Below are 15,131 nucleotides of genomic sequence, written 5' to 3'. Positions count from 1 at the left end.
CTGCTTGGCCTAGTGCACACACCTCTGCTTCTCTCGAGTTTTCAAGGTCTTTGTTTTGAAATCTGCACAGGCCTCGCAGGAACTTGTGTCTTGATTGATTGGTAGGCAAAGGTTGCACACGTGGTGAATCTCTCTTTGTGCAAACTTATGATGATACTGCAGGTTGAAACAGAATGGCGTATTCTAGATTTCAAGATGAACTGCGGGCTCCTTGACCAAGCATTCTCTGTTTATCCTTTGGAAAAAAAAAGCAATGGAGACACTTGTTTCCTCTTGACGATCTGCTTCTCCTCACAGTCTTTAGGCTTTCCCTCTCTAATTTGACAAAAAAAATATTTTTTCTTCTTTTAATCCTCTTAGAGACTCTCAATGCTTTTAGACCCCACAGCGGAAAAAATTAACCTCAAGATGGCGACCAACAGCAAGGTTTCCGGGAAGGGCCTGTGATGTCACGGTAGGATGGTCCAACTCCCCAACAACAACAACAACAAAATAACAGAAAATTGGGACTCCTACTAAACAGAAGAATCTTGGGACCCCCAACCACTGGATGTTTGAATAATGCACAGCATGTGAATCCAGGAAAGATTCACGCTGCAAAAGTGTGTATTTGATGAAAAGCGTTTGGGTGGGAAAAGAGGGTAAATGCAGTATGCGGGGACGTGACTGGAGCGTAACACTTAAATTACCAGTTTTGGTTGTTGATCTGATCCCCAAAACCTGGTGTGTCAATTACTGTCAGCTTCATCTTCAAGCCCTTCTCTTCAATCACTGTGAAAGAAATACATGACAATGGTTACGGAGAAGGAGTAAAAGATTAAAAGAAGCAAACAATGCATTCCGTTTCATGCAGCAAGAAAATTAGACGGTATATTAACTGTAATGTTTATAAACGTAGACACGTGGTACCTACCTGTAATACAAGTTGTGCAATTGTGTACAGTATGTTAACGGTACACGCTTCCATTCTTCTGTCCTCTGGGGTTTAAAAATGGGAAAGGTGTGAAACGTTGTAACACACAAGTTGTGGATATCTGCCAGGGGTGTGTCTATATCCACAGACATCCCGACGTTGTTTAGAAATATAGAATCCTTTTTGTTTGATCCCGCCCTGATTGGTTAAATGAACATTTGGACGACAGTGCCCTGCATGGCTTGGTAACACTCTGCCATCCTCCCGGGTGATGTTTTTTTGGCCTGCCTTTGTTTTAACACAAGTGAACGCAATAGTGAGAGAAGCCCATTGCAGGAACTCAAAATGTTTGTGCTTGTTTGGCGTAAGAGCTGCGCTCCAATGACTAGGAAACCACTAAGGTGTAAACCCTTTCTGAGAAGGTGTATACTCCCCCCTCCACTCAGGCTTCGTGGAGGCTGGAGGTGTTGGCAGCAATCTGAGAGTAGCTATAAGACACAAAATGGAGTACCAAAATATTGTACATGTTTGTTATAGAGAAACAATTGCCAACAAAATATCACATTTTCTTTCTATGCTATGTATTTTACTATACACCATTCACACGCATACATCAACATATCATTTTAGTGTATGCAATGAATTGTAGACAATGCGATGGTAAAACACACAGTACTTAATAAAATCTAGATGACTTGGTTGCACACCTTTGACAGTCCAAGAGCACAGGTCCTTTTACCGGTCTGTTGGCTCTACCTGGTTAAAAATCTCTCTGGCTTAATAACTGTGTATGTTTTCTTCCATTATGTGTCAAACATGCATTGAGGATATCAGTGTGTTAGAAATCCATAGATGAACTGGTGGATGGCGTGGTCAATTCGGTCTAAATGTGCATGGTGCACAATATGATGGTTCTTCCTTTCAGTGGGGCTGGCTATGTACAAGACTGGCTAAATGTACTACATTAAAACCCACTGTGCCTGGTGATTGTGGATAGGCTGCTAGCACATTCCTTTGTCTAGAGCAAGGTCCTTCAGTCCTGGGTGAAACCTATCCATCTCATGTCCTCTTCCACGAGATCACCGGAGCCACCTTGAACTGCTCTGACTTTTGGCTTTGGAAACGGCAAAAACTGTGCAGCACCTGGAAGGATGCACCTCTTCCAGGAGTGACTGAGCTTTGAACCAAGTACACCTACTGGTTGGCTCAGTCTTTCCGTGCTGGTTATTAGAGAGACATAAATTCTGGAACCCTCAGGGATAATGAGGTCGGTGAGGATTGGTTGGACAGCAAGAGACCAGAACACCACCATCGGAAGATGCTGTTAGAGCAGTGGTCAAACCTCTGCTCTGTTACAACTCTGCCATAAGAATGGGCCCACATCTAGGAAGCTTGTAACAATAGTTGTGTTGCTTGTTGATGTTGGCAATCTACATTCCTGATACATGTATTCCATCTGGTCGTTGTCTGAAAAGGTGCATTCCTTGTGGAAGTCGATAGGGGTCTGCAGTGACATCCCAATATGACGTGGACCAATGCCAAATAATACCACAGATATCTCTGCCATCTTCAGGGTATGATTTTATGCCACTGTATTGTAGTGACACGGTGAGAAAAATGTTTTGGGAGGAGATGTGGTCACATGTTATTTTATGGGATATTTAAACTGCAAATACTTTCGTTTTACATCTTAAATCTTTATAGATTCTGAATATTGCACAGAGTAGCAAGCAATGTTTGTTAGATGACAGGTTTGGATAGAATTGACAAACCACACGTCTCAGTTATTCTTTGCAAATAAGCATATCCCACCTTATATCTATGTCAATACAATAATGCTGTAAAAATATGTACACAGTACTCTATTAAAAGTATCTTGGAGGTGGAATAAGCATGAACATTTGTAGTGCGCTCCAGGTCTGATATTTAATGCCACCCTCTATTCAAGTAACATAAAAGAAGTCAAGGCTGGAATAGATACATGGAAAAACTCCAGTGAGCTGTAGTATTCTTAGCCCATCCAGCCAAGAATGCAACAAAGAAGCATAAGTGCCAGTGTTGGATTTACCAATATATGCACCCAGAGGGCAACTTAGAGGTGCCCCCTTAAAAACCTACCAGCTACTAGTAGTCCCGACCAGTTCAGCCACCTTAGCTACATTATGACCCCCAAGGTAGGAGCCAGCGCTTCTGGGGTACAGAGACAAAAGCCTGCACTGGAAGGCGGTGTTGAAACCTCCCCCAGGCAGGATGGACATACCAGGGAGGTAAGCTTCAAAGGTTTGGTCGCCTTTGTAATGTGACCCAAGTCTTCTCCAAATGGCGCAGCCGACCAACCCCCATGTCCTGACGCCACTTTTGGCAGCAAGACAGACAGAAAATTAGGAGGATTAGGATGCCCAATTCTTGTCAATAGAGAAACCTTGGGGGTCTGCAGGCTTGGTCCAGGGAGTCAGCTGAAGAAGACAACAGCTGGACAGGCAAGTAGAGAGCCCACTGGAAGTTGCTGGACTGTTGGTTGGGTTTCCCAAGGCCAGGGGGCTGCAGGTGCAGAGGTACCTTTAAGTGTCGGGAATCTTCACCAGAGCCGGTCGCAGTCAGGGGGGTCCTCTGGATTTAGGCTGCAGACATCTTCGTGTTAGTCAGGAGAGGCCAACCCAGGGTGCGCTCGAGGGCAGAATCGCCTGGTGACCTTCTCTGGACCAGTGGGTTACCTGGACTGGGCTGTGGGCGTTGGGTGCAGAGTGGGGAGGACTCACGGATCCAGGAGGGTCCGGAGTCCTTCTTGGAGGGTTCTATGTCGACAGGGCCACTGTCCTCTGGAGATCTTGGTCCATGGGTAGGCAGGCAATCTTCTGGGGATTTGTAGATGTCACTGGTCCTGCAGGATGCCTCCCCTTTTTGTAGCAGAAATCTTGAAGCTGGTGACAGGCTGGCGGGCTGCCGCCAAGTCAGCTGTCGTCCATAGTCTTCTCTGCTGGAGCAGTCCTCTCACGTCGCCAGGAATCTGAAAAGCAAGGTTGAGGGGTACCCCTAAATACTAGATTTAGGGGTGTTACAGGGGTCAGAGGGCAGTAGTCAATCGCTTCCTACCCTGTTGGTGGCTACACCCTTCCTGTGCCCACTCCCTTTGGGGAGAGGAGCATATTCCTAACCTTATTGGCTGTCATCCTCCAAAACAAAATGGAGGATTCTGCCAGGAGGGGTTCACCTCAATTCTGGGCACTCCGTTGTTTACTAATTTTCCAGCCAGATCTGACGCCAGAAGTGGGGCCTGGTCCGAGGGCGGGCATCTCCACTAGCTGGAGAGCCCTGAGGCAACAAAACAACAGGCAGGACCCTGCGAGGCCCACCACCAAGTGTTGCTGTTTCTGCAGGGGGATGGTGTAAAGCACTGCCACCCAGAGCAGGCTTCATCCCTGACTCCTGAGAGCACAAAGGCTCTCACCCCCATGGGGGTCAGAAACTCCTCTGGTATTGGTAGGCTGACATAGACCGGACAGCCACACACTAGAGAGTTGGGTGAATTTCAATAAATAACAATAAATCCAACACTGTCATTAGTGTGGGTTTATTGAACTGAGAAGTTTGATACCAAACTTCGCAGCGTTCAGTGAAGCCATCATGAAGCTGTGGAGTATGTAATGACAACTTCCAGCCCATGTACTCAATATGGCTACACTGCATCTGCAGGGTCTAAGAATGGGCTTAAACACTGTAGGGACATATTCCTCATGCAGCTATGCCCTCTCCTGTGGTATAGTGCACCTTGCCTTAGAGCAGTAAGGCCAGCTAGAGCGGTAACTTAGCTATGACACCAGTAGTGGTTTGTGGGCATGGCACCCAAACACGGATGCCATGTCGACTATACCTGTTTCTCCCTACCAACACAATCTGCAATGGCAGTGTGCATGTGTTTGGTGAGGGGTCCCTTAGGGTGGCACAATACATGCTGAAACCCTTGGAGACCTTCCCTGGCCACAGGGCCCTTGGTACCACTGATGCCTTTTACAAGGGACTTGGTTGTCTGGAAATGGGTACGGTTGGAGACCCCTTCTGTAGCCTCCAAAGGGGCAAAAGGCAGACTGATGGGAACAAAGGGACACCACAAGGTCTAAGGACCTGGTCGTAGCCTGAGAATCCTTAAAGAGCCTGAGCGCAGAGTCTGCTTTGACTCCTAAGAGACGGGTCTCATCAAAGGGCATGTTCAGCAAAGAAGCCTGGACATCCCCCAAAAAGCTGGATGTCCTCAGCCATGTGTGGCACCTCAGGGCCATTGTCGAAGAAACTACTATACCTAGGGAGTCTGTCTTGTCTAGTCCACAACAAATTGTGAACTTTGCTGTGTCTCTCCCATTGGCAACAGCCTGATGGAGTATAGCCCAGGCCCCCTCCGAGACCTGTGGCAGCACTTGTGCAACTGTATTCCACAGCATGTGGGAATAATTGGCCCAAAAGGCATTTGGTGTTCACGGACCACAATACAAGGCTGGCGGAAGAAAACATCTTTTTCCCCAAGCAAGTCCAACCTTTTGGATTCCCCATCAGGGGGAGCGGAAGGGAAAGCGACCTGGTAGGTAGGGGCTTGGACCACCAAGCTCTCAGGGGTGGGATGTGGCATCACAAAACTTGGGTTCCGAGGTGTGGGGCGATAGCGGCGGGCAGTCGCCCTGTTGACAGGAGCCACTGTCCTAGGTTTGAACGAGGTACCCAGTAGGACATCAGTGAGACCATCATTATACGGAAGCAGAGGTTCTGAGGTGGAAGCTTCCAGTTGCAGCACCTGTGTCAAGGGTTTAGCCCGGACGGCCACCGAGGGCAACTGAAAGTCCAGGACCTCAGTCGCCCTCCTCGCCACCAATGCATAAGAAGCTCAATCCTCCGCAGCCACGGTAGGGGGAGAAATGAACAAGTTACTTACCCTGGGTAACGCTTTTTCTGGTGGATACAGTAGCTACCTGTGGATTCCTCACCTTATGAATTCTCCCAATGCGCCAGCATTCGATGGAAATTTTCTTCCTAGCTCCCCACGTCGACTAGGACGTCACAATTGCACGTCTCCGCATGTGACTCATCTGACGTCATTGTGGCAATAAGAAGTCCTTGCCGACGTGCTGACGTCAGTTTCACCATTTTTTACGTGCCTTCAAGGTGAATAGGTGTATACCAACCTCACAAGAACAATACATGCCAATACAAATACAAATAAAAACCACATCTGTTTATATAGAAACACTCAAAACATATATATATACATTTATAATAAAAGAAGTCTTGGTATGACCAGACAGGCAACGGAGAGGCAGGTGGGACTGTGAGGAATCCACAGGTAGCTACTGTATCCACCAGAAAAAGCGTTACAGAAGGTAAGTAACTTGTTCTTCTGATGGATACAACTACCTGTGGACTCCTCACCTTATGAATAACATCCCAAAGCAGTCCCATACTCGGAGGTGGATGCCCGACTGGTCAAACCGAGAAGTCCTGCAAAACAGAACGTGCAAAACGGCCATCCCTCCTAACTTCCGAGCCTAAGCAATAATGCTTTGCGAAAGTGTGAGGGAAGCCCAAGTTGCTGTCTTACAAATATCAACAACTGGTACACCTTTAGCTAAAGCCAAAGTGGCAGACTTACCCCAGTGGAATGGGCCCCATTAACTTCAGGAGGAACCTTCTTTGCTAGCGAATAACATATCTTTGCCCTTCATCTTGCTGACATATCCAACAAAGAGTTGATCATTAATTCTAAAGTCTCTTGTCCTCTCAATGTAGAAACTCAGACCCCTTCTTGGATCCAAGCAGTGCAGTCTTTCCTCCTCCTTTGAAGGATGGGGAGGAGGGTAAAAGGACGAGAGTGTTATAGATTGTCCTAGATTAAACGGAGTGACTACTTTAGGAAGGAAAGCCGCCCTGGTTCTCAGCACCACCTTGTCAGCATGAAAGGTTGTAAAAGGAGGTTTCACAGAAAGAGCCTGAAGCTCACTCACACGTCTAGCAGACGTGATAGCTGTGAGGAAAACTGTTTTTAAAACAAAGTCTCAACGGGCAAGAATGCATAGGCTCAAACGGTGAACCCATTAAAGTAAGAACTAAATTCAAATCCCACTGAGGCAGTACAAAAAGAGTGGGAGGAAACTTGTTAGTTAACCCTTTAAGGAACCTAAAAACTAAAGGGGACTTAAATAAGGAAGGCTGATCAGGAAGGCAAAGAAAGGCCAACAGTGTTGACAAATAGCCCTTCACTGTCGCCACTGCACTACCCCCCTGTGCCAGGGAAAGAGAAAAAAGCAAAATATCAGACAAATGGGCCTTCAAGGGATCAATTTGTCTCTCTCCACACCAAGCAGAAAATGTTGCCCTTCTGTCAGCATAGATCCTCTTGGTGAAGTGTCACCTGGCCGATAAGATAACACCCACCACTTCTGGAGGGAGAGAAAAAGAACTCAGATTGCCCCGTTCAATCTCCAGGCATGGGGGTTTAAGACTCTGGAGGTGGGGGTGTAGAACCTGCCCCTGCGAGAGGTGGTCTACCCAGAAAGGGAGACAGAGCGGCTGGTACTGTGAAAGTTGGAGAAGGTCTGTGTACCACACCCTTTTTAGCCAATCTGGCGCTAGTAAAATGACTTGAGCCCGTTCTTGGCGAATCTTCCTCATAACTCGAGGAATTAAAGGTATGGGGGGGTAAAGCAACTGGTCGCACCAAGACATCTGAAACGTGTCCCCCAACGTCCCCTGCACCGGATATTGGAGGCTGCAGAACGAAGGGCAGTGTGCGTTCTCCTCAGTGGCAAACAGGTCTATCTGTGGAAATCTCCACACCCGGAAGATATGAAGAACCAAGTCTGGATGGAGACGCCACTCGTGATCATCTGAGAAATGCCGACAGACTGTCTGCACGTACTTTCGAGAACTCCAGCCAGATGGTGTGCTACTATGCAAATCCCATGGTCCTGTGCCCAGGACCAGAGCCGCAGAGCCTCTCTGCAGAGAAGGAACGACCCTACTCCTCCCAGCTTGTTGATGTACCACATCGCGGTAGTGTTGTCCGTCAAGACTTGAACTGACTGACCGCAGAAGGCCGGGAGGAAGGCCTTGAGAGCCAGACATATTGCCCGTAATTCAATTTTTTTTTTTTTTAACATATTTTTATTAAATTTTCAATAAAATCAAACATTTCGATGCATCCATTTAGCAGCAGTGATAGGATGTTTACAGTTACAATAGTTTGCTGGGCGCTTATTTATTAGATTTAACAAACAACCAATAACTTTCGTACACCGCTAGATCCGCGCTTTTATGTCTGTACTTACAGGCATTGCTAGTTCGCGCGTTTGATACTATCTTTCGTGCGGAGGTTTCGATGCCTGCAAGAGTTCTAGTTCAGGGCGAACCCTAAGATGGACGGGAGAGAGCGGGGGGCGGGGGAAGGGGCAACTTAACTTCTGAAGACCCTGAGTTTACTAGTTGGGGACGATGGGCTGTGTGTATTAATTGGCTAGTGTGTATTTGGGGGTGCAGTGTATGTATATCTGTGCTTAGGCACCATTGGCAGGTGTGTGCGCTACTCATGATTACTGTGGTATTGCAACCGGGGTGAAACCTACAATTGTCTATGTTATCGCGTCTGACTGCTATTCAGGGAGGTTTTTCGTCATTCTTTGTTTCTAGTTTGGAGACCAATGTGCCCCAGGTTTCACAGCCCGAGTGTCGAGGACCACCTCGCGCCAGTTTCGTTAGTACCTGATATTCAGCACGTGTCCAGCGAAGCGTAAGAGCGAGCCAAGCTCCATGGTCAGGGGCCTTAGAGGCCTTCCAGTTCATGGCTATTAGTCTTTTGTACATTGCATAAGCCAGGTCTACGAATCTGTGCATAAATTTGCTCCTTTTTGTTCTGGTCCTGAGGCCCAGTAGACAGGATTTGGGGTTCGCGTCCAAGCCCAGGCCAGTCATTTCCGACAGTGCAGTGGTCAGCGCGGTCCACTCCCCCCTTACCTGCGGGCACTCCCAGACCATATGATAAAATTGTGCTGCTGGGGTTTTACATCTAGGGCAAGTTGGGTCCGATCCAGGGAACATACGTTTAATTCTGGCTGGCGCTAAATAAGTCTGATGTAAGTAATTAAATTGTGTGTATCGGAATCTGGGGTTCCTTGCCCGTAATTCTAATAGATTGATGTGAAACATCTATTCCACTGGAGACCAGTGACCTTTGATCTCCAGGTTCCCCAGATGAGCTCCCCACCCTGGAGTGGAAGCATCCATTATGAACGTGGCCACTGGAGGAGGTAGACAAAATGGCCTTCCTTGGGAAAGGTTGCAGTCCACAGCCCACCATCGTAGATCCACTGCAGCATCCCTGATAATTATCGACTCCTATGCATCCCCTTTGTGTTGAAACCACTGCTTGCTGAGGCACCACTGGAGAGCCCTCATGTGCCAACGTATATGAGTGACCAACAGAATGCAGGAAGCAAACAGACGTAGGACCTTGAGGACTGGAACAGTCGCTCCATTCTGAAACATTGGAATCAATGCCTGAATGTCCTGAATCCTCTGAGGAGAAGGTTAGGCCCTATTCAATGTTGTGTCCAGTACTGCCCTATGAACAGGAGGCGCTGAGAGGGCTCCAGGTGAGATTTGGGCACATTTACTGTAAAGCCCAAGTTGAACAACAACTGGGTTGTCACTTGCAAGTGATGCAGCACAAGCTCTGGGGGTCCGGCTTTGATCAGCCTATCGTCCAGGTAAGGGAATACAGATATTCCATTCCTTCTGAGGTGCGCTGCAACCACTGCCATCACCTTCGTGAAGACTCAAGGTGCGGAAGTAAGACCTAAAGGAAGGACCGCAAACTGGCTCACTAAGAGGAAGAGGATGAAGCGGAATGCTGCTGAGTGGCTCCTTGCATTCTAACCCTCCAATGTCCCCTATAAGATCTGTAGAAAGGGTTGGCAGGCTGCTATATGTTAGACTGTGGCCTTCCACATAAAGAGGTCCCACGCCCAAAACCCCTGAATCTTCGAAAAGACCTAAAGGGTGCAGACTATGAAGTTTGGAGTCCTAAAAATTTTGCAGTAGCCCTGCTTTCTTTAAATTGTTCCAAAGCTGAGTTGGCTTTGGTCCAAAACAACTTAACGCCATCAAAAGGAAGGTCCACCAGCGTAGCCTGAGCATCAGAGGAGAAACCAGAACCTCTGAGCCACGCATGCCTCCTGGTTGCTACAGAAGTGCCCATAGCCCTGGCAACCGAATCTGCAGTGTCCAAGCCAGACTGAATGATCTGCTTTGCTGCCGCTTGACTGTCCAGCAGGAGTTCATCAAAATGCCCCTGCACATCCTGAGGCAATCTTGGCACAACAGCCCTTGCAAAGTCCATCAAGGCATTGATATGCCTCCCCAGCACACATGTAGAATTGAGAGACTTCAAGTCCATACTGTCTGAGGAGAAGCACTTCTTAGCCGTCTGCTCCATATGCTTAGACTCCCTATCAGATGGAGTCGCAGGGAACGAACCAGGAGCAGATCGTGCAGAACAAGAGGCTTGCACCACCAAGCTCTCAGGCGTTCGATGTTGTGACAAACTGCAGATCTGCTGGATCAACTCTGTATATCCTAGCCACAGTCCTGGAAACCTGCTGAAGTCGTGACACGCTTCCTCCAAAGTTCTAAAATGGGCTCAGTAAGGGCATCATTAAAAGGGAGGAGAGGCTCAGAGGACGTAGCCGATGGATGCAGCACCTCAGTTAAAATGTTTGTTTTTGTTTCCGATGTCAGTAATGGTACGTCCAAAACCTCAGCAGCCTTTCTTATCACACTGTGGGAAAAAGCTGCAGCCGCTGTAACTTCTCCTCCAGGGGATGAGAAACCCCACTCAGGGGATCTATCCAGACCACTAGCAGAGGCTAGGCCCTGAAATTCACCTAAAGGCTCAGGAATTTCCCCTTCCTCCAACAGCTGTTGTTGATACTCTTGCTCCTCCAAGGCCATCCTTCTCGACCTCAGTCTGGACTCCAAACGTGGTGCCCACAGAGAATTATCCGACGTCAACGACGCCTGTTTCAGAGTAGAAGGACCCTCTGGAGGAAGAGAGGGAGGTGAGTCACTGTGGGTTTCACCAGGAAAAATGGGTACAAACGGAGCCTGCTTGTACGGCGCCGGCGACCAGAGCGTGAATGCCAATGGACCCGTGGGACCAGCAGGTGCACCAGTAGAGGGCATAGCTCTGTTAAATATGCTAAACATAGCATTGAGAAACACTGAAGGATCTGCTCCCTGAGTTGGGAAGGCAGGAAACCTTTGCTCCTCCTGAGATGTCTGAACTGACTCCGATACTTGCACACCCGACTCCTGATCATGAGTAGACCCTGGAGAAAACTGAGCCATATGGCTCTCCGGGGTCTCAGAGATTTCAATCAAAGTCGGCACCGGAAAAGCCTGTGGACTCTGAAGCTGAGGAGACACCGTAGGGCTGATCTCCCACACCGTGTGGCGCCGTCTCGGAGGGGACCGAGACTGATCTCTGGAAGAACAATTTAGAGATTCGTGTCGGCGCCACTTCTTATGCGACTGTGAGGATCTATGCGATGATGTCTCCCTCGCCTTTGAGCTTCAGTGACCTCTCTGCACCTTCTTAGCTTTTACCAAGAAAAGCTTAGCCTCTCTTTCTTTCAAGGCCTTCGGGTCCATCTGCTGGCAGGACATGCACTCCTTCACTTTGTGGTCTGAGCTCAAGCACCATAAGCAATTTTCATGAAGATCCGTCACCGGCATACTACCCCACATTCATTACAACGCTTAAATCCCGTTTTTTTTCGGTGGAGACATTGTAACGCTCTACAACAATTCCTCGGAATAGTAACAGCCAAGAGGTAGGAATAAACCATTAGCGTCAAAGGCGCAGAAAAAAGGGAACACGCCGGCGAGGACTTCTTATTGCCACGATGACGTCAGACGGAGTCGCATGTGTGCAGCCGTGCAATTGTGACATCCTCGCCGACGTGGGGAGCTAGGAAGAAAATTTCTATTGAATACTGGCACATTGGGAGAATTCATAAGGGGAGGAATCCACAGGTAGCTGTAGCCATCAGAAATGCCTGTATCTAGAGATGTGTCCAGTCCGCTGGCTTCACTCAAGTCTGTACACCAGTCCATTTCACTCTCGTATGTCTGGTATTCAAAAGGGCCCAGCGGCCCCTCCCACTCAGCCCCGAAGCCTAGCTCATACCAAAAGGGCTCAGGATCTGAATGAGAAGAAAAGGCTTCTGCCAACGCCGTAGTCGGCCTCGTATGATGCCCATTCGGCTCGGTGTTGGAGTCTGAAATTAAAATGGGGATGACGCCACCCATAGGCACGGATGGCGCTGGGACCGGCATCAGGGGAAAGTGAAGGTGGCACAACAGGCATCAGTCCAGATCCAGGACTGGATCCCTGGGAGCCCCTCAGTGCCAGACTGGAGCCGGCAGCACAGGAACCGAAGGGGCCGCCTGTAGGAAAGTACCATCTTGCCTGGCATGTTACCCCCATTTTTCACTGTATATATGTTGTTTTAGTTCTATGTGTCACTGGGACCCTGGTAACCCAGGGCCCCAGTGCTCATAAGTGTGCCTGAATGTGTTACCTGTGTAGTGACTAACTGTCTCACTGAGGCTCTGCTAATCAGAACCTCAGTGGTTATGCTCTCTCATTTCTTTCCAAATTGTCACTGACAGGCTAGTGACCATTTTTACCAATTTAAATTGGCTTACTGGAACACCCTTATAAATCCCTAGTATATGGTACTGAGGTACCCAGGGTATTGGGGTTCCAGGAGATCCCTATGGGCTGCAGCATTTCTTTTGCCACCCATAGGGAGCTCTCACAATTCTTACACAGGCCTGCCACTGCAGCCTGAGTGAAATAACGTCCACGTTATTTCACAGCCATTTTACACTGCACTTAAGTAACTTATAAGTCACCTATATGTCTAACCTTTACCTGGTAAAGGTTAGGTGCAAAGTTACTTAGTGTGAGGGCACCCTGGCACTAGCCAAGGTGCCCCCACATTGTTCAGAGCCAATTCCCTGAACTTTGTGAGTGCGGGGACACCATTACACGCTTGCACTACATATAGGTCACTACCTATATGTAGCTTCACCATGGTAACTCCGAATATGGCCATGTAACATGTCTATGATCATGGAATTGCCCCCTCTATACCATCCTGGCATAGTTGGCACAATCCCATGATCCCAGTGGTCTGTAGCACAAACCCTGGTACTGCCAAACTGCCCTTCCTGGGGTTTCACTGCAGCTGCTGCTGCTGCCAACCCCTCAGACAGGCAGCTGCCCTCCTGGGGTCCAGCCAGGCCTGGCCCAGGATGGCAGAACAAAGAACTTCCTCTGAGAGAGGGTGTGACACCCTCTCCCTTTGGAAAATGGTGTGAAGGCAGGGGAGGAGTAGCCTCCCCCAGCCTCTGGAAATGCTTTGTTAGGCACAGATGTGCCCAATTCTGCATAAGCCAGTCTACACCGGTTCAGGGACCCCTTAGCCCCTGCTCTGGCGCGAAACTGGACAAAGGAAAGGGGAGTGACCACTCCCCTGACCTGCACCTCCCCTGGGAGGTGTCCAGAGCTCCTCCAGTGTGCTCCAGACCTCTGCCATCTTGGAAACAGAGGTGCTGCTGGCACACTGGACTGCTCTGAGTGGCCAGTGCCACCAGGTGACGTCAGAGACTCCTTGTGATAGGCTCCTTCAGGTGTTGCTAGCCTATCCTCTCTCCTAGGTAGCCAAACCCTCTTTTCTGGCTATTTAGGGTCTCTGTCTCTGGGGAAACTTTAGATAACGAATGCATGAGCTCAGCCGAGTTCCTCTGCATCTCTCTCTTCACCTTCTGATAAGGAATCGACCGCTGACCGCGCTGGAAGCCTGCAAACCTGCAACATAGTAGCAAAGACGACTACTGCAACTCTGTAATGCTGATCCTGCCGCCTTCTCGACTGTTTTCCTGCTTGTGCATGCTGTGGGGGTAGTCTGCCTCCTCTCTGCACCAGAAGCTCCGAAGAAATCTCCCGTGGGTCGACGGAATCTTCCCCCTGCAACCGCAGGCACCAAAAAGCTGCATTACCGGTCCCTTGGGTCTCCTCTCAGCACGACGAGCGAGGTCCCTCGAATCCAGCGATGCTGTCCAAGTGACCCCCACAGTCCAGTGACTCTTCAGCCCAAGTTTGGTGGAGGTAAGTCCTTGCCTCACCTCGCTGGGCTGCATTGCTGGGAACCGCGACTTTGCAGCTACTCCGGCCCCTGTGCACTTCCGGTGGAAATCCTTTGTGCACAGCCAAGCCTGGGTCAACGGCACTCTAACCTGCATTGCACGACTTTCTAAGTTGGTCTCCGGCGACGTGGGACTCCTTTGTGCAACTTCGGCGAGCACCGTTTCACGCATCCTCGTAGTGCCTGTTTCTGGCACTTCTCCGGGTGCTACCTGCTTCAGTGAGGGCTCTTTGTCTTGCTCGACGTCCCCTCTCTCTTCAGGTCCAATTTGCGACCTCCTGGTCCCTCCTGGGCCCCAGCAGCGTCCAAAAACGCCAAACGCACGATTTGCGTCTAGCAAGGCTTGTTGGCGTCCTTCCGGCGGGAGAACACTTCTGCACGACTCTCCAAGGCGAGAGGGATCCGTCCACCAAAGGGGAAGTCTCTAGCCCTTTTCGTTCCTGCAGAAACCTCAGCTTCTTCTGTCCAGTCGAAGCTTCTTTGCACCCGCAGCTGGCATTTCCTGGGCATCTGCCCACCTCCGACTTGCTTGTGACTTTTGGACTTGGTCCCCTTGTTCCACAGGTACCCTAGATTGGAAATCCACAGTTGTTGCATGGTTGGTTTGTGTCTTCCCTGCATTATTCCTCTAACACGACTATTTTGTCCTTAGGGGAACTTTAGTGCACTTTGCACTCACTTTTCAGGGTCTTGGGGAGGGTTATTTTTCTAACTCTCACTATTTTCTAATAGTCCCAGCGACCCTCTACAAGGTCACATAGGTTTGGGGTCCATTCGTGGTTCGCATTCCACTTTTGGAGTATATGGTTTGTGTTGCCCCTATCCCTATGTTTCCCCATTGCATCCTATTGTAACTATACATTGTTTGCACTGTTTTCTAAGACTATACTGCATATTTTTGCTATTGTGTATATATATCTTGTGTATATTTCCTATCCTCTCACTGAGGGTACACTCTAAGATACTTT

At 48.9% G+C, this 15,131-nt stretch overlaps 1 protein-coding gene across 7 annotated transcripts in view; it reads right to left on the bottom strand.

The window, feature by feature from the left end:
- LOC138261581 (septin-9-like) overlaps positions 1 to 15,131 on the bottom strand; it is a 533,955-nt gene that overhangs the window by 227,821 nt on the left and 291,003 nt on the right. For all 7 annotated transcript variants that reach the window (XM_069210671.1, XM_069210668.1, XM_069210669.1 and 4 more), the window contains one exon: positions 690 to 771. In XM_069210671.1, the coding sequence (XP_069066772.1) occupies positions 690 to 771 (82 nt within the window). The remainder of the gene's footprint in view (positions 1 to 689; positions 772 to 15,131) is intronic.

Source organism: Pleurodeles waltl, chromosome 10 (assembly GCF_031143425.1).
Source record: "Pleurodeles waltl isolate 20211129_DDA chromosome 10, aPleWal1.hap1.20221129, whole genome shotgun sequence".
Lineage (NCBI taxonomy): Eukaryota > Metazoa > Chordata > Amphibia > Caudata > Salamandridae > Pleurodeles > Pleurodeles waltl.
This window is presented reverse-complemented; position numbering and strand designations above follow the sequence as displayed.